Raw genomic sequence first — 23,184 nt, 5'->3', positions numbered from 1 at the left:
TTATTATTATTTAAAAGTAGTAGCGATACAGACTCACATAATTTATTCCAACATTATTATCATTTTTTGTGGTCTTTTAATTATATAGTCATTTGACTTATAGCGTTTTGTATGATAGTCATTTTTTTTTTAATTTTATGTAAATAACCACCTTAATTTATTTACGGCACTAAAAAAAACTCAAAATAGGAGGGAATGTTTTTGAGTATTTTTGTCTTTTGAGTGTCATAAATAAGTTGAGGTGGCTATTTACAAAAAAATTAAAAAAAATTAACTATCTAATAATTTTTAGACTTTCGGTGGTTTATTTAACTAATTTTGATATTTTTTTAATATAATGACAATTATCATTGTCATTTCAGCTCCTAGTAGTGAACTGTGATTTTTCTCATAATGACTCAAAGTAGCTCGTAAGCTAACTAAAGTAGCTCTTAAATTGAAGTCTAATATGTATTGGCTTCTCAAGTTTCCTTCCTGAACTTGATTTAGCAGGTGATTCTGTAGCCCAGGTATCTTGTAGGTAAACCTGGCCTAGCGGTATTAACCGCAAGTCCCGTCCCGCTAAAGCCCGACTCCCGTTAATTGGCCAAACGGGAGTCCCGTCCCGTTAAGTAACGGGACGGTAGCGGGATTTGCCTAACGGGAATTCGGACCCCGTTAGGCATAAAAAAAAGAAAAAAATTAAAAAAAAAATGATTTAAATGAATTTAAATAATTATATATAAGGACTTAATTGAAAAGATTTTGAAGTAAATGGGTAGAAAAAAATAATAAAGAAGAATGTGAATATCTTTAGTGATTTAAATGATTTTAAATAATTAAATAGAAGGATGTAATTGAAAGGATTTTAAACTAAGTGGGTAGGAAAAAATAATAAAAAATAATGTGAAATTAAAAATGGGTCTCCTAAAAAACCACCCCTAAAAAGGTGCGACAGCGAGGAAAAAGAGCACCCCTTTCCTCGTTAATTATTTGAAAATTTATCCCGGACAAGGGCCGGGATATCCCTTAGTTATACAAGGTAGTCTAACCATTGATGTTTACATTTGCGAAATCAACTTCAAAATCGTCAAGAATATCGAAGCACATGAATGTTTCTTGTGCTCGATTTCTATGTTGAATCCAATCCTTACCACACGTCAATGCTTCGACCATCTCCGGTTTCAAGCTACATCTTCTATCGTCGATGATGCGGCCCGCACTACTAAAAGCCGCCTCAGATGGCACGGTTGAAACAGGGATGGTGAGGATGTCTTGTGTCATAGATGAGAAGACCGGGAACCTCCTCGCATTCTGTCTCCACCAAACCAAGAGGTCGATGGCTTCGTCATCTGACCTGACCCAATCATTCCAATCGTACTCTTGGATCTCCGGATAGGACCGTGCGTCGGTTGCGCTCGACCTCGTCTGACTTGTCCCAGTTTCTTGTTGTTGAGGCGATGGGCTGTAAGCGAGCGCGTTGACGAAGAAATTCGTGTATTGGTATCTACTCGGATACTGCGTCTGTGATTGAGATGGTTGTGCTCGATATTGCGGTAGGAGTTTCGCCTCGTATACCTTGAAAAGATCAAAAAAAGCTTGCACGATCCTCGCGAGATCAAGTGCAACGTAATCTTGGTCCACGAAATGGTTTCTAATGTACTTCAGAAATTTTTTTAAACCACCAATTTTACATCGGACGTCTAGAATGGCTCCAAAACCGTATAATAATGGAACCTTTCCAGCCCCCCAATATTTTAGAAACTTGGCTGTCATTGCTTGAATAGAATCTTGAAAAATTGTTTCGTTTTTATATTTATCAAGATGCACAGCAATTGCGGTCATAGTATGATGACCGAGAAAAGAAGTAGGAGTGTAAACAGCAGAGAGATAACAAGTTTCTTTGTAAAAAAAATATCGAGAAAAGAAACAAATGATTCAGCCATCCTAATATCATATTCGGATATAGCGTTTTCGCCATGTTCGCTGTTAATGTAAGAAACAATAACATTGACGTAATACTCGGATAAGAAGTTGGTCAACATGAGAAATGTAGAATTCCACATAATTTTGTTATCTAGGTGAAAGGTGCGTTCTTGGAGACCGTTTAGTCTAAGGCGTCTCTTTAGCTCATCTACTCTAGAGGTTGAACTATTTATCCAACTAATGTAATTCCTAATCTTGTTGATCGAAGGGTCATAACTAGCGGCTCCGGCTTGAACTATGAGGTTTATGATATGGGTAGCACAACGTTGATGCAAAAGGGCAACGTTAAGTTTCTTCTTTAACTCCCTAATCATGGCGTTGTTGCTTGTGGCATTATCTAAGGTTACAGATATAACCCTATTGGTCAAACCCCACTCACCTATAACACTAACTATGATGTCTAAGATGTTTTCACCAGTGTGAGAACCTTCTATCCTCCTAAATGCAATGATACGTTTGTTTAGGTTCCAATCGTCGTTTATATTGTGCACTACAACGCTCATGAAATCCATCTTAGATTGACTAGTCCAGATATCCGAGGTTAAGGCTACGCTATACCTACCAGATGATATTGTGTCTTTCATTTGTTCATTTTCTCCTAAAAACCATTTTAGGATATCGGATCTTAAAGCTTTCCTAGACATTATTTGAACGTTTGGAATTATAGAACTAATGAATCTAACGAAGCCTTGAGATTCGACATGACTTAAAGATTGATCGATGGAAACAAAATATTCTACTAACTCACGTCTAAAGCTTACAGGATCGATGTGACTTACCTGGCTTGACGAGGCTCCAGATTGAGTCCCCTGGCAGTGCCTGTGATGACTCCACAATAGCGACGTCCCGACTCTTGTGTTGTGAGCGCTGAAGATTTTGCCACAACTGTGACATTTTCCGGCTTTTTGCGCCGTTCACAATCACCTCTTCAAAGAAGGTCCACACAACGGACCTAGCACGACGTCGTGGTGGTTGTTGTTGTTGTTGAGCACATTCATGTTGTTGTTGTTGTTGTTGTTGTTCTTGTCGTGCTCGTCGTTGTTGGGTCTCCTCTTGTTGTTCACGTTGTCGAGGTCGTGGAACTTGACTTCGAGGTTGAGGTGGTGGTGGTGGTGGTAGGTCTTCTTCTTCCTCCTCCGCCTCCTCCTCTTCTTCATTTGGATTTTGGGTTGCATCGTCATCTTCTTCTTTATTTGGATTTTGGGAATCACGATAATATTGTTCGAATACTTGAAATTCTTGAAAAGCCACTTCGGATGGCGGAATTTGAGCTTGATAAGCTTGCTCGGGATCTATTTGAGGGTAATATGGCATTTGGGTGTTTGGAATTTCGGTGAATTCTGAATGGTTGAAAGTAGGAGCAACATAATTTGGATCGAAAGAGTATTGGGTGTTTGGGTCGGGGGCGTTTTGAGATAAGTGCAACCAATTTTCTTCAAAACGGTGCATTCGTTCACCTCGGGAAACTTGTAGGTTTACTTGTAGGTTCAAATGCTTATACGTTTTAATAAGCTTTTTTTGTTCTCACTGTTTTTTTCTTTCTTTCTTTAATTTATTCTACCAGAAACGAGTTAGAAGGATAAGTTGATCACGATTTTCATTTAATTATAGTGAATCACGTTTTTTCTCTTGTTATTATATCATCATCACCGCCGTTTTTCAATTCCTTATTTTTTTTGGGGAGTTGTTACCAAAATCATATATTCTTTATATATATATATATATATATATATATATATTAAATGGTTTAAATGAAATATTTCTTTTGCAAATTCATTTTATGTTCATTTTAAATCATTCTATCATATATTATCCAGCTTCTAATTCTCATAGTTTATCTGAAAAAATTTCACAATTTTTTGAATTACCATAATAGTTATTTAATTTACCGTTTTGAGAATTTTCTTGTTTTTTCCTCTATTTGATATAGTTGATGATTGGATTTTAAAAAAATTCTTTTGCAGTTTTCTTTTCTAATTTTAGATTTTGTTTTTCTCTATCATGGCTTTGCCTTCCCGTTCTCAAATTTCATCCGAAGATTTTTGTTGTTACATGTGCTGTTGACTTATTTTTTACGGCTTGTCTCGGCAAGATATCTTGCAACATGCTCCATAATATGTTGAAGCATCTTGACCGCTGTGTGCAAAATCTGTATTTCTGACAAGTTTTATGTTTCGCTAGAATGATACGCAGAAGACCTTGTACATTTATTTTCTCCGCGTGAATGGGTAAGGAAACCGTAATTCAACTTCCAGAGGTGTTCATTATATAAAAAAAGGTTATTCCCTTAATGCTCCATTGACACATTCATTCACACAATTAAGTTTCTTAGACATCAAGATCGGTGGAATGAGAAACTATTTTTTTATGGTGTGTGTGGTGTGACTTCAAGGTTTAAAATATCGACGGTATCCGTCGGTATATCAGAAAATAAGAATGCTCGGTAGAAAAATATTTATAATCCACTAAAATACCGATATACTGTCGGTATTTTTTTTTAATTTAACTAAAATAAATTGCACTTTTACCATGGTCGTGGACGATGTTTAAAATTATTACTACATGCACAATTGCATTCAAGCCTTCACTTGTATATACGATATATTTTTTTTGTGAACATAAATAAGTAACTAAAATTCTTTGTGCATATGTATGGACGATTTTCATTGTGGATAGGATTCTTTATTTTTCTTTTACTTTATATATATATATATATATATATATATATATATATATATATATATAAAAAATACATAAAGATACATATATCTATGTAATTTATTAGACATGTTGGTATATATTATATACATTTTAAAAAATAAATATAAAATATATTTATAATTATATTTTTTATATATGATGTTAGTCGGTATACCCGTCGGTAAGTAATATATCGGCGATATACCATCGGCATAATCGATAGTCGGTGTGTATATTTTTATAAGATGACCATCGATATACCAGTCGGTAGTCGATATATCAGTAAAATCAAAACTTCGATATCGATATCGGTATCAGTATATCTCTGTAGACGTTATTCCTATTTCATTGAGCGTTAGAGTGTTTTTTGGGTTTTGTGATTTCGTGATTGAGTATTCACGAGCGTTGACATCTAAGATTCTCAAACACTTGAGAGAGTGGAAGAGAGGGTAGCTCAGATTTAAGGGGGAGTCTGAGTTGAAATTCACGCGTAGTAGTAGGAAAAGGGTCTTGGGGCCGGGATCGTTCACATAAGACCATCGTGTACTATTGACTACTTTTCAGATAGTGAATTTCATTTCCATTGGGCAAACTGCCCCCCAGAATAGGTGACGTTACACCGAACTGGATTACCACTCTTTATGTTATTTACTTTTACGCACTGTTTTATATTTTTCATCTATTGTATCAAAACAGATTGTCACGTACATTGACTCTACATGGTGTGCGATATCTTGTCTCTGACTAACCAGAATTTCACAAACCCTCAAAACTCTCTTTTTCTCTCAAAGATTTTTCTCTCTCTTGTTGTTCTATATTGTTTTTCCCTCTTTCTTTTCTCTCGCTAACACACTATGTTTACAACCCACATTTTTATTTTCTTCTCGTGTATCACTTTATAACGCCGTTATCGGTACCGTACCAGAACTCATATTTTATGGGTTTACCGGGGTATCCAGTGAGGAAAATGGTAAACTGTATTGAGGAAGTTACTGTTACCGACGTAGTAAACTGACAAATATCGAATTTACCGAGGGATATTCAGTGACCAAATAAATACAAATGTGTGTATATATATATGTATTGTAATTAATAGTAATATTAAGATAAACTAAAAAAATATTAATATTTAGTATATTATATATATACATATCATTGCCATCTTAAAACTAAATGATAACACATGATAAGGTTTTATTTTTATGTTTGATGAGTAATTATCATATTTTAAATTAAGAGAAATTTGTTGTCACTAGCCCATTTTACACTTCTTATTATAGCCCAAGTTTAATTTAATTAAGGAAATAGCCCATTTTTTCTTAGCATATAATTATACCCTTCGCGAATCAGTTAATTAATTAAGAGACTGAATTGAGTTAGGTTGATTAATTAACTGAATGTTTGGATTAAAAATTCACAAAAAAATTTACAAAAATCAGAACTTAAGTCAATTCCTATTCAAAGCATCCAATTAATAAATCTAATTCCTAATTCAGTCAGTTAGTAAATTAACTTTACTCACAAAAAAATCAGAACCTAAGCTAATTCTGAATTCAACTAATCAGCTAATTAATTAACCTAACTCAATTCAGTCAGTTAATTAATTAACTTATTCGCGAATTAGCACTGAATCAACAAAATAGCTCAAAAATTCGAGAGCAAACCAAGTTCTATATCACTTCAATTCATACATCAAGCTTATAATTTGTAAATCCCCAATTATTCTCAATCTGAAACCTTAATTCCAAATCTCTTAGTTTGACCGAGATGTATCTTCACTTCATCCTCGTTGCTCTTCTTCCTCAGTCGAAGCTTGGTGAAGGAGGGAGCTTGGAATCGCCGGCGTCGGAGGCCGGTCAGGTTGCGCAGAGGAGCTCGCCAGAACTCGCGATGGGCTCGCGTCGGAGGCGCGCATCGGGTGAGCGCCGAAACAGAGCGAACAGACGAGAGAGAGAGAGAGAGAGAGAGAGAGAGAGAGAGAGAGAGAGAGAGAGAGAGAGGACCCTCGTCCATCACCGCATACTGCTCGGCGCCGCCGCCAGAGTACTACGAAGTCCCGACGGAGATCGAGGAAGGCGACGCCGCGGAAATGACGATCGTCGAAGCAGCGCCGTCGATTGTGGCAGAAGAGAACTCGATGTTGTTGAAATCCTGAAAATTAAAGTTCAATCCCAGAGCTTGGTGAGTTTAGATTAGGCGTGAGTATAGAAGGGTAATTTAGGTAGTTTATGTTAGTTGGGCTATTCCGTTAATTTAGGAGAACTTGGGCTATTCTCCTAATATTAGTGGGCTGATTTGGCTAGTATACAAAATAGTCCTTAAATTAATTAGATGATAAATTTAAGAGTTTACAATAATTAAATCTGTTATTTATTGATTTTTTTTATTAGTGTTGAAAGGTTGATAATAGAAATGAGGGGAAATGGTGGTAATAATATTCAATGTTTGGTCAAAATACTACTTATATACTCAAAGTTTTTTTTTTCTTTGGCAAAAATACCACATGTTATGTTATAGTTGGTCCGTTACTATTCGGACCGTTAAGTTCAAACAGAAATTTTAACGGCAAAGTATTTACGTGTAACTAAATTTGAAACTTTAAGTATTTTTGCTCAAGGAAAAAAAAAATGAGTATATAAGTAGTGTTTTGTCTAAAGTTTGAGCATTTTTGCCGTCATTTTCCCTAGAAATAAAGAATAAAGAAAAAAAAAGAAGAAAAAAAAATAAAAGAGTAGAGAACGTTGTACGTTTAAGACTTTCAAAACCAAATGCAATGCAAGCAATACAACCAAGCCAAACAATTATAACACTTCTAAAATGTCCCACATGAAAAAACGTAGGAGAAATTTAGAAGTGAAAGATGATATAAATAAGAAGCTTATGTTTAGACAAACTCAAACAATAAAAGTAGGCAATCATCCACATTTCTCTTCATAACAACAACCCATGATAAATAAAAAATAAAAATAAAATAAAAAAGATGGGGTTTACATTTCTCTAAAGCCACACTACACTGTCATCTACACCCATGGCCGTAGTAGCGCCGGTGTGACAAACGGACGCCATAAGAAACGCATCTGACGGAGCTATGACAAAATCTGCTTTTGACAACGGAGACCCGTATAGTTTGCTATAACGAAATGAGAGTGAGGAAAGAGTTAAAGTTCCCTGCTGTATCAACGAAATGAGATAGAACTTGCCTATATAAGTGGTTAAACAGTACTTTATGGCGGCAAAGTGCCCGGGTTGCAACTGCGGCGTTGTAGACCTCGTCGGATTGATCAGAAGTCTCAGTCGATGGAAGTTTTCCGGAGCGATCAGAAGGCTCGTCCCGTCCCGCCAGGGGGGTAATGAGATGTGACGCGTCCTGCTTGGTCGGGTGGCTTGACTCGTCTTGCCAGGGGGTCAGGAGGCTCATCCCTCCGCCGCCGAAACCGCCTCCCTCACTGCCGCCACCACCAAAACCGCCTCCCTCGCCTCCACCGCCGCCACCTCCGTACTGACCTCGAGTTGAGTTCGCTCCTCGAGTCGAGTCTCGATCCACGAGCTGACTGACTAGTCCTCGTGTCGGCTTTGCGCATCAACTCGAGAAAACTCCGATCTCCCATATCGAAAATCGATGAGTCCTCAGGTATTTTGATGGTTTTTAGTGTGTTTTTTTTATATTAATTTCAGGTTCAAAGGAGCAATAGAGTGTTTACAGTCAATTTCATGGAAAAAAATGACGTGATTTGGAGACAAAATGATCGAAACGGAGTAAAAAAAAATAGTCGAAAAATCATGACTCCGCGCGCCGTGCGCCCCACCTCGCGCTGTGGGAGATCAGACTTCGAGACTGCGCACCGCATGCTTCCTTGCGCGTGCCGCGCAAACTGGAAAATTGAACCGAGAAAACTTACAGAGGCTTACGCGCGGAGCGCGCATAAGCTGAAACTTGGTCCGCGCGCCGCGCATCCACCACCACGCGCCGCTCGCCTCCAAATTCCTGGAATAGGAAATTGACGTTTTTTGGAAGATTGTGACTTTTGAATTTAATTGGAAGGCTCAGATGACTCCGAAAAGACACCATTCAGAGTTAAAACCTTTGTAACCTAAATCAATTATTATTCTTCTTTCTTAGGTTTTGTTTATGTTTTTGGTGAGTTTTGGAGAGATAGAGATTAGAGCACCGTTACTCTCGACAATCACAGTTTTTTCTTCTTCCTTTAATCTCTTGAACTCTAGTTTTTTTTTTTTTTTTTTTTTTTTTTTTTTAATGAAGATGTTTATTATTTCATTCATGTTTTTGTCCTCTTTTCTTTTCGTTCATTGTTTCACCATGCACTAAATTTCCATAGGGCCGTGGTGGAGCGTGTTCATGATTGGTGATGGGTTCCTTATAATATATTGATTGATTGTTCTTGTTCGTAGCTTTATTTAATTCAAATCTGTGCTTAATGCTTGTTTGAGATTCGCGACCTCATACTCGTTCTTGAATTCAACTTGATGCTTGAGAAATATTAGGTTGTTAGTGTGCTTAATTTGAATCAGGGCAATACATTCCTAGACTAGATATAGCTAGGCTGTTATCGACTCGTGTGAGTACTCTTGTGTTATAATTCTTTCCGTGTTTCTTAGGGGTTGAGATTGAGAGATAAAGCTCCGGTATATGTTTAGGTCGTTAGATGCTCGAGAGATATTTAATGATATAATTAACGTGAGTAAGAGTAGTAAAGTTGATCAAGAATAATTGTGCTTAAGTCCATGAATCCTAACCCTGTCTGAACTCGTGAAGCTGTGGTCCTACTTCTTTCTATGTGTTTAATCACCTTTTGTTTGCTTGTTTTTCTTATTTATTTATTTTAATTTCTTGTTAGCGATTGAAAATCACTTCTACAACTCTCTTGGGTTCTCTTCGAAACTCGTGTTACCGAATCTTTAATTTACTAGTGCTCGTGGGATCAACTCGTTCTTACAAATTATTACTATTGCGACCACGTACGCTTGCGTGCGCGAATTTTTACAACATAAAGCTGAGCTTTCTCGTTGAACGATTGAAAGTGTAGGGTTTCTCGTCAAACATTAATTGGTTATCTCGCACATTAATTGGAGATTCCTTAATCTAGATTGGGGCGAGATGATAAGTACAACGCCTCCGCCTCTGCGGTCTCGGCCATCTCAAACTTAGTATTCTTGTTTCATCCTCTGATTATATTCCATTTCTACTTTATTCTTCTTAGTTTATGTGATTTTGGAACTTTTTTCAAATGTAATCTTGTGGTGAAAAATCAAAGAATGTTGACGAATTTGTTTGTATAAGATTTTGTGAATTTGGTTGGGACTGCAACAGATTTTTTACGTGAATGACCTTGCTTGAACACAACTTTGCAGATTTGGACTTGTTATAAAAGACTTTTTCTTTTACATTTACTTTTATTCAGTTTCAATTAAGAAAAAAGCAAAAAGACTCAAACATCCTTTTTTTCTTTCTTTTTCCCCTAAAGTCCAAGTGAAAATCCACGGCAAAATCTCATAATCCAAATACATTGCATCGGAACATATTGTTGTATATATTGATTTTACATTCTATGCAACAAGAATCTCTGACTAAACAAAATTTCAATTTTTAATATTTTCAAGCAAATAAAATTACTAGCCTAAATTTAATCTGCTATTAAGATAGAAGCTCTTTCTTTGATGGTTTTGTTGTTTAAATGAAATTTTATTTTGTAAGTTAATTTTCTAATCAATTCCAATCATTATGTCATGAATTCTCATGGATTCAGCTTTTGATTCTCATAGAATAGTCAGAAAAATTTCCAATTTTTTTGGTAAACTATAATTACCAGAATACTAAATTAATTTACCATTTCGAGAATTCTCTCGTTTTTTCCTCTATTTCATATAGTTGATGAATGCATTAAAAAAAATTCTTGTGCGGGTTAATTTTACTAAATATTTTATTTCTCTATGTAATGGTTTTGCCTTGTGGTTCTCGTAGTTCATTCGAGAATTTATTTATTTTTAAGTAAACTAATTTACAAGCATAATAAATTTAATTTACTTCAGAAGTGTATTTTTGAAATAGTGTGATGTTGTTTAGTCTGGTGGGCTATTTTTTTTAATTCGCCACCTCGCCAATTTTTATTTATTTAGAAATTGACATTACATTTGAAGAGACAATTGGTAGTTGTAATTAATTTCTAGACTAATAACGAGGTTTTTCTTAATAAACATAATGAAGAAAATATTTTTCAATTAATCCCGTGTGATTTGTTCTTATCATAATAAAAATCATTTTGACACCTCAATGTCATTTTTTTTTTTAAAATAAAAGTGTTCTTTATTAATACTGAGCTGCTAATGTAGCAGAATGTATGAATATTTCTATAAAATATTCTTTAATGAGGAAATATTCTTTCCCTTATTGTGGTCCATATATATTAAGATTGACCAAGTAATTAATGGCCAAATTGGAGCTCAAATAAATGCCCAAGAATCAAGTAATTGCCCACAATAGTGGGATTGTGATTTTTCTCATTGATGGCAATGAGACTATAAATAAAACGTTTTGGGGTCCCTAAACTCACTCACACATTCGGAATACCAACACCATCTAAGGGTGAGAGCGAGAGTTTAGAAGATCCTCAAAGCAACTCGCCGGAATCGGAGTCCGGAGCTCGCCGGAAAAACACAACAATGGCCGGAGGTAAACCGATCCTTTTCGCTTCTGCTTTAACGTGTTCATGTTGCTAGAACACTTTTAGTATGTGTAAAGATATCTAACAGCAGCGTGAACACTCTTCGGGATACATGCACCCCTGAGAGAACAATCAATGGAAAACATGACACACGAGCTCACGTATGTGCGACCATGTTCACTGATTGTTTACAAAGCGAATGCGAATACCACTTAAATAAGACAATAAAACCTTACAATCTTTAACACATAAACCAAAAGAAGCTAGATGACATTTGAACATTTCTTCGCATGGCTTGAACAACCACTAAACATTTTGTCCCCAACTCCACGCGGGCCCAACATGTAGGGCTCTCATTCTTCTATCTTGTTGAGCTGTCACCTCACCATAACTCTACATTAATATGATATTGTCCGCTTTCGGCCTGAAGCACGCACAATTTTTCTTTTGGGCTCCTTCTTAAAAAGGTCTTATACTAATGGAGTTGGTGGAACTCTTTCTTTTGGGCTCCTTCTTAAAAAAAAGGTCTTATACTAATGGAGTTGGTGGAATGCGTATTTAAATCTGAGGCAATCATTGTCTCTTCTTCTGATGTGGAACTTGGATTGTTACACCAATAATCCTCCTCTCAAACCAAGGACCACATACACGTAGTTCACCTCCAGCTATATAATCTTGTACCACCATCAGCCACCAACGGGATACGTCATTGGACCATTAACATTGTCAGAGAGACTTTCAACACAAGGCACTCCCATCGATAGGTCATCACATTGAAGGCTTCTTTCTCCTCATCGCAAACACAACCCAATCTCCCAGTCCTCCTAAACCATTGGCTCTGATATCATTTGTGGGGCCCCCGTTCTTCCACCTCGTTGGATTTTCACCTCACTTTAACTCCATATTAGTATGATATTGTCCGCTTTGGGCCCAAGTCTGCACGATTTTGTTTTTGGGCTCCTTCCCAAAAAGTATCATACTAATTGAGTTGGTAGAACACTTATATCCAATGCAATCCTTCCCACTTCCTCCTATGTGATACTTAGATTGTTACCCTAACACAAGTCTTCGTCTTCACCTAGCTAAGAGCCTCTTTCAAGCTTATAGCCTCCGTAACTTCCATTGGCACACTCCCTGCTTTACTTCCTTGTTTGGCCTCTAAAATAACTCCATTGTGATCCCCTGCTACTATGGTATTAGGAGGAATAATGTTATTAAAGGTATTGAAATAGTCAAGTATGATTAATTTACCATAATGAACGTATTTAATACGAAACAAGAGGTCACAAGAATGAGTTCTATCATGCATTCCTAAAACTTTATCTCTTTCCCTTTGGCTCCCGATTTTGGCCGTTAGATCATGATTTTCGCCGCCTGAGACTAATATGTTTTGTTGATAGAGAGAAAGCGTGAGGTAGCAATCAACAATTTGAAAATAAAGTTTCGAAAGTTTAGATTTGGTTCAAGGATGCAACACGACTACTCCCGTCTAAACACACTTAACTATAGTCTATAGAGTTCTTATGGGTCAAAATTGCTCAAACTTAATTTTAGGGGACTAAAATAAATACAAGAAAGCAAAACATGTATGAGAGAGAGAGAGAGAGAGAGAGAGAGTTTTGTCCGACGTCTTTTTTTGTTGTTCTCTATGAATTTGAGACATCCCTTTTATTTTATTTTAAGTCTAACTCACGAGTGTAGCAAATTTAGAATTTAGAGCACTACACAAGTGTTTCTTTCTTAAAACTTACACTTCCATATTCAGATAATTTATAATTTATTTTTAAGCTTATCTTATGATATTGTGGCTTTGAGTCCAAAATTCCAAAATAATTATGTTTGATAGTTGAATATATTTTATATATCCACTACGTAGTGTCTATTCTCTTGCATTGGATGATTAAAGGGCACGAGTCTTCAATTTTTTTTTTATTTTTTTTACTATTTAGTGAAGTTCTAGAACCTTTTATAGTGCAGTGAAGAATAATTCTCTAGGTCCACATAGGTCTATGGCCAACTGAGATGAGTCACCAATAATTATTATTGTTGGCAATATTAATAATAACTATGGCTTTAGCTTGTTGTAGCTTTATGACAATACATATAAAAGACAATTAAATCCCCGCAAAATAACTATTAATTTCAGAAGAAGGAAAAAGAAAAAGAAAACAGAATTTTATTACACAGTGGATTCAGTTGTTGTACAATAAAATAGACGCATCAAAGAAGAGACTATAAAGAGAAAATCAGATAGATTTTATAGAGAATCTAAATAACAAGAACTCGAGTCTTTAAGCCACAAATCCACTAATACCGACATAAAAGAAATAACTTCAGATATTTACATAACATTGATTTTCATCTATATATATGCCTGATTTTTTTTTTAACCATGTTGAACCTAATGATCTCGAATATTAGTGGTCTCAATTCTCTGGCATGGAAGGAAGATCTAGTACTCTGTGGTTGCAATAACAGTTGGGCCTTCCACCTGTAAATTTCAGGCCCACTAAATATTATTGACAAGTAATGAAAATTGAGCTCAAATTATGTGTGGCTACAAGTAGTTTTCTGTAAAGTTGGTAAAGCCTCTTGTTACAAAATAGAACAGTTGACATAAAGTGAGATAGACATAATATGGAACTTCTTATCTTATTTGATGTTATTGATACATTTTGTCAAGTCCTTATTTGAATTGTCGATAAGTATGGGAATTGGGGTGGAACAATCATGCTACGACATAAAAGTTGTCTTGATAGACTGTATCAATTACCAAATAAAAATAAAAAGGTAAAAATATTGTGGTCATAATTCTTATCGTTATATGACTTTTGATCTTGTACTATAGAGTATAGCCCAAAAATAATAATTGTTGAAAGTTATGGGTGTGTTGGCAAAAAAATGATAGAAAGTAGATATTACCTCATTCTTTACAAACTTAATTCCCCATATACCATATTAGGTATATTTTTATTTATAAATCAAATTTTTTGCAGTATTTGATTTGTTATTTACAGTTTTATTTTCTTTATTTTACTGTTTACGGTTTTATTTTATTTAGAGTAATGATAAATTTGTCTTAAAGATTATAAAAAAATATAATATTTATGAAACGTTTAAAAATATAGACTATACTTGGAAGTACTACCTTCAAACGAGATGTTTATTTTATGTATCACTCCAAGTCTCCAACAAAAAGAAGGTGAGAATTGAAGTAATATTATACCTTATAAGTTGCACCATAAATCTCTTCTTCTCTAGCAGGAACAGCTGTGATCGTACTCTTTGGATTCTCAAAACATCTAAGCCCACCCACAGAGGTAGAGAAGAAACACCCTGATAATGAAATTCCACAAGTTAAAGCATATATAAAAAATATAATGAAATTCCACAAGTCAAAACATATGTTAATATATATATACAGGCATATATATAAAATCTCATATTTTCCATTAAGAAAATCCTATGACGTTTGAAATCTTCATTGTATAAGATTCAAAAAATTATGGTCTAAAACACATGACATTCATTCTAGTTCTAATCTCTATTTCCATTTTCATAGAATTTAAAAGAAAATTCACCTTTAGGGAATGATGCAAGAGATTTGCCACAAGAGCCCTTGAGCAACTCCGCGTCATTGGCGAATGCGACATATCCGTCGGCAGTGATTCCCCAATAGAGTGGAACCTTGCCGAATTGGTCCTAAATTAAATTAAAAAATTCTTTAAACCAAAATGGAAATTATATAGAGTAGTCAAATGAATACCCTCGTTTAAAATTATAGTCTAATTATTCAAATATTATATATGGCCAAACTCGTGCCCCATGTCTCTCATTGTATGACACGTGTGTCTGGTCTTAATTTGAGCTATTTTCTTAATTATTGGAAACTTATACTAGAATTTTAACCTACGAGATTTTAATAGGCTACATGCCTAAGTCGAACTTGAAAAAATCAAGCATTTTTTTTAATTAATGAATATTAATTATGATTTGAGGGTCTTACTGATGCGACAAACAAGGTTGAGGTGGATTTGTCGAAGACGATAAAGGCGAAGCTTCCGATGAGGTGGCCAACGACGTGGCTGGCGGGGTATGGGGCCCGGTCTCGAAGTGCCTTATAGGCCTCAATGACCAAAACGACCTCGTTTGCTGACTTGGCAAGCCCGTATTGTTGCCTCAAGCTTCCCAAGTTGTCGAGCACTCCCTCGAATAAGCAGAATATCTCGTCCTTCACCGCAAAAGATCTGTGCATCACATCATTTCCAACACAGATATTGTACTTAGAATGATAATTTTAAGTACACAAGATTAATAAGAATCACAAATTATCATTTCTTATTGTCAATTAATTTTGACATTATGATACTTAAATTCGCATCCGAGCCCTCGAAATTCCAACCAAGTATCAGTCTACAAATAGGGAATTAGAGATAAACATTACTATTTTGATTTTTTTTTTTTTTACCAAACTCAACTAAATGATTTATTTTTCTACATTATTACTGAATTTGTCACAAAACAGGATTTCAATTTTGTCTAAAAACATGATTTTGTGACAAGTTTACAAAAATTAATGACAAGTTTGATAATAGATACGAGAAAAAAAAAATTGTTGATTTTGGGTAACAACATCTGAGATATATGCATGTCCCAATCCCTTGAATTAGTACAAAAAATCAAGACCATCATTATTTAGCTGACATATGATAAGGAAAAAAGAATTTTAACTCAATTTTAGCCAATTATTTTATAAAATATACAAAAGCCAATTATAACGTGGCACGGATAAATTGATAGTAGAACCTGCATTCCTAGTTTATTTAGTTATCTAACCAATCTAAAAGATCTCCTCAAACTGTGTGCTGAAAAATAATATTTTATCTAATGTCACATTTTGGAATTATTTAATTAGATACTAAAGTCTACATGAATCATGTAACATGATAGATCCGAGATTGGGACAACCACTAAAGAAAAAAGAATAACTTGCAGCTGGCGTAATTAAACGTTCTTGAAATGACGTAATCAAAATAGAATTTCCTTAAAGCCTTGGCTACTGACTATGGCGTATTTGACACTATTATCCTATGCTTTTCAAGAAAACACTATTATCAGATTCGTTTTTAAATATTATCGAGTGGGTATTTGAATATCTCACCATAAGAACTACTTTCTTTCATGCATAAAAAAATAATTTTGAAATTTTAATTACAAGAATCTTAATATTGATGAACCCGTTAATGTTACCATTTCATAAAATAAAATAAATATGACACAAATTAGGAGCGTATATAATTATTTTATTACTCTGTGTAAACCAATTCATTCTATATTGAAAAATTTAAATGAATATACAACATTTTGCTTGAATCAAAATTACAATTTATAAAATATTGAACTGACTTAAATTTTAAGCTCTTTTCGAACAACCATTAACTCCAACCAATTATGATTGAGCTTGTACAGCAAACATTAACTGTAATTGCAACATAAATTTTAGATTATTTTTTCCATTATGAGTGTCTATTTGAACAATATGACTCGGTGAGTATTTCGAGTATTTGAAAATTTTCGATCTGTGTATTATTGAAACAACACCATACAAACTTAAGTTTTAAAAAATGGTGTTAAATTATACAAAAATATGTGAAAATTTAAGAATAAAAATTTATGTAGAAGAAAAAAGCGTTCTATCATAGCCACTAATTTCTTTTCGCTAAATAAATGCTAATAAATACATGCCCACTTGAAGATGACGTAGTGTGTAACAACCAATTCAATGCCGCATTTAAATTTTAAAGAGAGAGAAATAATCATTTGGATTGTTATTAAAAAAAAATAATCATTTGGATTGTATACTAAAAGAGACCAATGCAGTATATTTATTATTAAAAAAAAAAAAAAAGCCCATGCAAAAATTAAATTGAGTTTTTAACTATAAAAAATTTGAGAAAATTAATCAGACAAAAATTCTCTCAATAATAAGAGAAATACGACGTCGGATATATCCAAAAATAAAAATATTATTTGTGTTACGTTGTATTTTGGTATTTGAATCTAAATGGTCATATTACTTTAAAAAAAATATATAATGCTAAGGTCATAATTTTTTAATCATATTTGATTATAAATTCGATTTTTAAAAGACTTATTTAATATTTTATCTTAAATTTATCATATAAAATCAAAACAACTTGAAAGAAAAATAAGTAAAACCAAAATTCTATAAGGAACAAAAAAAAAGTTAAAATTGAACGCCAAAGTCAAGAAAGTGATTTTCACTTGTGCTAAATTGGGGTTGGTTGCAGTGTAAAATTATCTTCTAGCTTTAAAGTTTAAAACCAACCACAAGTCACGACAACACCACCTACGAGAGTAACGTGACAGAGTATCCTACACCGTACGATGAGCTGTATATAGTCCATTCAAAGACTCAAAACGTGACACGTGTACCCCTAGTGGGTTGATTCCCGAAACACGTCGAGCGAAACGGAATCTCGATAACGTCACGTGTCGGTCATGCGCTCACGCCTGACAGACGGACTTGCATGGGATGGCTCTTCTCTTTCAAGTTTCACCACTAAGTTCCAAACCTTTGATTATTAAAGTTTGAGACCATCAAGTAATATGGGCAAACATAATTGCCTTCCATTCATCAAAATTTGATCTTTTCTATATCTGATCAAATTAAATTCTCATAGCCAGTAAAGTTCATAACCAAATAAATCAGTGAGTGTGAGCAATAATGTTTTGGGTTAAAAAAAAAAATCTATCCCAAGTAATCAGTGGCCATTTTTACTGCTTCACAAAAATGATAACAGCATAAAACGTATAAACATATTAACACATAATTAATTTTTTTTTTAACTAATAAAAATATATCAAACTCTACACAACACAAACCATTAAAGAAATTAAAGTTATTATTGGATATCATATAATAAAATTATTTTTTTAAATTGTAAATCTACCAAAAATAAAAAAAAAATCTACAACAATTTGTTAATTCTTTTTTTTTTTAATAGATCTTTTTTCTCAATAAAAAACTAATAAAAAATCGAATGCTTAGAGGTTGAGTAGAGCACAAAGAGACACGTGTCAGTCCAACTAAAAATACAGCTAATAATCGGACGGTCACTAACAGATATCCGATGAGACGCGATCGACGGCGAGTGAGTTTATGGAGTACCTGGGTTTCATCGCGGACTGATTGTGGTGAGTGAAAGCCAGCATGGCCTGATCGCCGACGTTGACCGAGACCGCGTCGACGTTGGAGTCAACGAAGCGGTTGACCAGTTTCGTCGCCTTTGTCTTCGGCGACGGCGTTCTGCTCCCGGCGGCAACCAGCTCGTCCGGCGGCGATACGATCGAGCTTCCAAATACGCCCAACATATCTAATAGCTGATTAGCAAGCGAAGCTTGGGAAAGAGAATTTTGGGACACACGAGAAAGTTGTGTGTGTGTGTGTGTGTGTGTTTGTATATGATATAAAAGAGTTGGGATGGCTTAGGACTTGTGATTTGATAAACTGGACTGGGTATAATTTATAGGAACGAAATAAGGAAGAGAGAGGCGAGGGTAGATATGTCATTTTATATTAAATTGGAATTGTGTTTATTTTATTTTATTTTGAGTATAGGTTGTAACTTGTAATAATAAGATGTGTTGATGTTTTATGAGGTAAGTAAAGTAGGAGAGAAATTAGGGGAAAATAAAAAGGACTTTTAATTTAAATTATTCTATATTATTTTTTGAGCTTGTATTAGAATAAATTAATTTCATTTTTTGAAAACACGCTTGTAACATCTTTTGTTAATTTATTAAAAAAAAAAAAAAATTCTTTTGTTGGTCACGAGTTCAATCCGACAATAGTCGAATATGTATTACATTTGTTTGATTTTGCTATTAACATAGCATAAATAAAAAAAGAAGTTGAGGTCATTGGTGGTTGTTTTTTTAAGGTAAACCGGCCTCGTTTTAACCTCTACAAGTCATTCTTTTTTGGGAAGTTTGGTAGGGGAAATAGTACCCAAATATCGTATTAATCAACATGCGTCATGATAAAATTTCGCATAAGGGACATAACATCCTTTTTATTACAAAAATCTTGGCTATGTAAGAAACTCTAACAGTAGTTGGAAATTGTCTATTTTATGATCTTGGTTATGATAATTAAAAGTAATATACCTTTTCATACAGAGTTAGGATTTTTTTTAACCAAATAAAAATAAGTAAAATTTGAAATTCATACTTAAAAAAGGTATAAAACTTAAGAAACTAATTTATATATATATAAGGGTTAAATGGATATATAGTCATATGAAACGTTAGAAATTGTCATATGATCATATGGTCAACATTTCGTAAATCTTTGATAAATAGCCACCAATAATTATTTACACTACTGAAAATATGTAAACACCCACCAAAACTTCCCGCGTTACTGGGTATTTACGTATTTTCAACGGTGTAAATAATTATGTGTGGCTATGTACAAAAAATTTACGAAACTTTGACTAACTAGCAATTCATCTACTTTTAGTGGCTTAGTTAGCTAAATATTTATATATATAATAATTACACCAGAAGTCCACCATCTTTTTAAAAATAGTAATTAATTTACTGCGAGCTTGATGAGTTATATTTTTAATAAAATGAAATTTTGACTAAAACCTTTAAAATGAAATTTTGACTAAAACCTTAAAAGAGTTAGAAAAATTGCTAATTGCAACCATATATATATATATATATATATATATATATATATATATATATATATATGACACACGCGCACACAGATAAACTGGTTACCTAAGAGTTAGGAAGACAAAACAACTATCCCCAATATTAAAAAGAATGTATTATTAATAGGTGGACAACAAAATATGAGATAACTTTTTCAGCATTTTCTAGTTATGTGATAATTTATAGATGACATATTTAAATCATATTAAACTTTTAATTATTGTTTTTTTTGTTAAGGAAGTGAAGTCATTAGGCATGGATGTTGGATAACATTTCTATACTTTTAAATTTTCCGAAAACGTGGATGTGACATAAAATAAATAATTGTTATTAAAACTTGGGATTAACGTATGATGACTTGATGACATGTTCCGCTATTAAAGAATAATTATTATATCATTCTTTAATAAGTTTGGAGATATTATGAGCAAATTAGGTGACTATAAATTAGCATATATAAAAGTTATTTTCAATCTTCTGCTCATTGTATTTTTATTTTTGTTTCATTTATAAGTTGATTAATTTAAAGAAATTTAATTAATTTCTTTTTTTTTATAAGAAATAAATTCAATTGTTATGTATATTATTATATATATAAAATCAATTAAGTTAAAAAGACGAAGAAGAAGGGGTGAGATAATTCCAAAATTGTATGACTATTTGGTAATATAATGAAAAATCACATTTAATTTAAACAACTGTTTTTAATGACATTTGTTATCATACTGTTAAATAAATGGCATTGGATAATAGGGGGAAAAAACACTACCATGAAGAGATACTTATAGAATTATCCAAAAAAAAAAATCCAAGTTAATTTGTACATGTTGGAGACTTGGAGTGCATGTGTCCTCTATTCTCACACTCTCCATACTCTTTCCTTAAAATTTTAAAATGTATCAATATGGATACTATTTAACATTTTTTCTCCAAATTTTATTTATCATAAAATCTAAGTTTCAAACATAACCTAAGAATATGAGTGGTAACAAGTACGGAAAATACCACGGGTACTCCTATTTTAATCACCTCAATTTTTTAACCTGTTACCATAGTTCTTAAGTGATTTTTAATTAAAACAGATACATACGTAGGGTAAGCGGGTGGAAAGTAGCGTACGTCAAAATCGGATATATTGCATCTGCGGTTGACCCGTTAATAAATAATAAAATAAACAACCAACAATGTCTTTATAATTTATATAATCCAAACATAAAAATGCTAAAGTGATACTACAATTCAAAGAGAATTTAAATTCAAAATTTAAAATATGTTTATATTAAATATGTTAATATGTTCAAATAACTTATTTATGTTATTTTTATTTAATATATTTATATCGTTATATATGCTAAAGTTAACGGGTCATATATCTAGTAACTTGGGCACAAACTGATAATTTCGTTACTTATACTTAGATCTGTTTAGTTCATAATGAATATTACCTATTTATTCGACCTGTTTAAATTAAATAACGGATGGATACGTACGTAAGGAGTAAAACTGACATCCTTATGCAAGAGCAACATTTCAAAAAAAAAAGTGAGAATGGTGATTCAACCTCTCTTTATGGGAAAATAAAGAATTTTCGATGTTTATGGATCCTAGGCCTAATGGATCCATGAAATAAGTACCTGTTATTTAGGCAAAATGCAATTGTCAATCGTCATCTTCTTCTCGGTACATTTAATATAATATGCTGAAAAGAAGAAAAATGAAATAAATCAAGAAGTCAATAAAGCTATTTGTTTTTAATCCCTCTGCTGAAGCAAACAATATAGCAACTTCAAATAAGGTCACATTTGATGACAATTAAAGCTGAGTCATCTAGTTGAACGGAACATAAGTTTCATTGAAAAAATGTTTATGCGATGTTTATTTATCGTTGATTCCTTGGCTTCATATTTAATTTTTAAATCCTATTTTGAGTTTGTATTCAGGACAAAGAAAGTTGATTAATTTAGAATACTGAATATATCAATTGACGGATCCAACATTCTACTAAGCTCGCAAAACCATGGGGGGATTTCAGAGCCTTTAATTTATAACGTTGAAAAGAAAAGAAATACTAGAAAATAAAGAGAAAAGAAACTCTCATTTATATGTTAGACAGAATATTTCCTAATGCCATTAGTGGACTTTGTATGTGGGAAATAATATGATCCAATTGTATTACCTGTTAGGGTTTAATAATAAATAAGATAAATTTTATGGCAGTATAGTCAAATAGACAAAATTAAACTATAAAATTTGTTTTTATCTTATGTTTCACAACTTTTAGGGAAATAGTCAACATGTTTACGTAGCAATAATTAATTAAGGTATGATTTGCCCTTATTTATTAATAAATTCGTCATTTTCTCTCTCCTACTTTTTTCCTACACTTTTTTTACATAAAAACTTCAAAAAACCATATCTATCTCATATGAACTCGAAATTGAGTGATTCAAAATCCTACGGATTCGTGACGCCGAGATCTTCAAAAATAGATCCATTGTGTTTGATGAAAAATTATGTTTAATACCATAAATGTAGAAAAATCATGTTACTACCTTAAATATGGAAATAATTAAATTTTTTTGAAATTATCGACATAAATATAATTTTTCATCAAACACAATGGGTCTATTTTTGAAGATCTCAACGCCATGAATTTGTAGGATCTGAAATCACTCAATTTCGAGTTCGTATGAGAAAGATATGAATTTTTGAAATTTTGATGCAAAAAAAATTATTTGAAAAAAAAAATAGGAAAGAGAAAGTGACGAATTTATTAATAAATAAGGGCAAATCAGACCTTAATTATTGACAAATAAGCCATTTGGCTATATCCCTAAAAATTGTCAAACATAGGCTAAATCCAAAATCACATGTTTAAAGTGACCTACTTACTTACAAATCTCTAAATTTTATTGGTTAATAAATAAAATGTAATTTCCCTATATACATTGATGATTTATCTATATAAAACTAACCTTAAGAATTGATCATCTCTCAACTCATTACGTTGTTTTCCTCTGCCATCAAAAGAAAGCTCTCAAGTCTAAAGGGTCAAAAGAGAGATCTTGTTGTCAATGGTGCCCACAAGAAG

General features: G+C 33.2%; 1 protein-coding gene across 1 annotated transcript; it reads right to left on the bottom strand.

The window, feature by feature from the left end:
- Positions 1 to 13,503: 13,503 nt before the first annotated feature.
- AILP1 (aluminum induced protein with YGL and LRDR motifs) lies at positions 13,504 to 18,841 on the bottom strand. The gene is made up of 5 exons (XM_089617154.1): positions 18,538 to 18,841; positions 15,352 to 15,592; positions 14,927 to 15,047; positions 14,572 to 14,681; positions 13,504 to 13,836 (listed from the first exon to the last, which is right to left on the bottom strand). Exons 1-5 carry the CDS (start codon positions 18,738 to 18,740, stop codon positions 13,798 to 13,800), a joined length of 714 nt encoding a protein of 237 aa, XP_089473280.1. The 5' UTR covers positions 18,741 to 18,841; the 3' UTR covers positions 13,504 to 13,797.
- Between the last annotated feature and the right edge of the window lie 4,343 nt (positions 18,842 to 23,184).

This window comes from Urtica dioica, chromosome 6 (genome assembly GCF_054948205.1).
Source record: "Urtica dioica subsp. dioica isolate 48M chromosome 6, U.dioica_male_clone48M_v1_H2, whole genome shotgun sequence".
In the NCBI taxonomy this organism is placed as follows: Eukaryota; Viridiplantae; Streptophyta; class Magnoliopsida; order Rosales; family Urticaceae; genus Urtica; species Urtica dioica.
This window is presented reverse-complemented; position numbering and strand designations above follow the sequence as displayed.

What these genes read in the sequence shown, in the direction of transcription:
- AILP1 (XM_089617154.1), bottom strand. Translation starts at nt 18,740, where the DNA reads ATGTTGGGCGTATTTGGAAGCTCGATCGTATCGCCGCCGGACGAGCTG. An exon ending in CAGTCCGCGATGAAACCCAG is followed by an intron (nt 15,593 to 18,537) that starts GTACTCCATAAA and finishes TGTGATGCACAG; the next exon opens with ATCTTTTGCGGTGAAGGACG. An exon ending in TTTATGGTGCAACTTATAAG is followed by an intron (nt 13,837 to 14,571) that starts GTATAATATTAC and finishes TGAAATTTACAG; the next exon opens with GTGGAAGGCCCAACTGTTAT.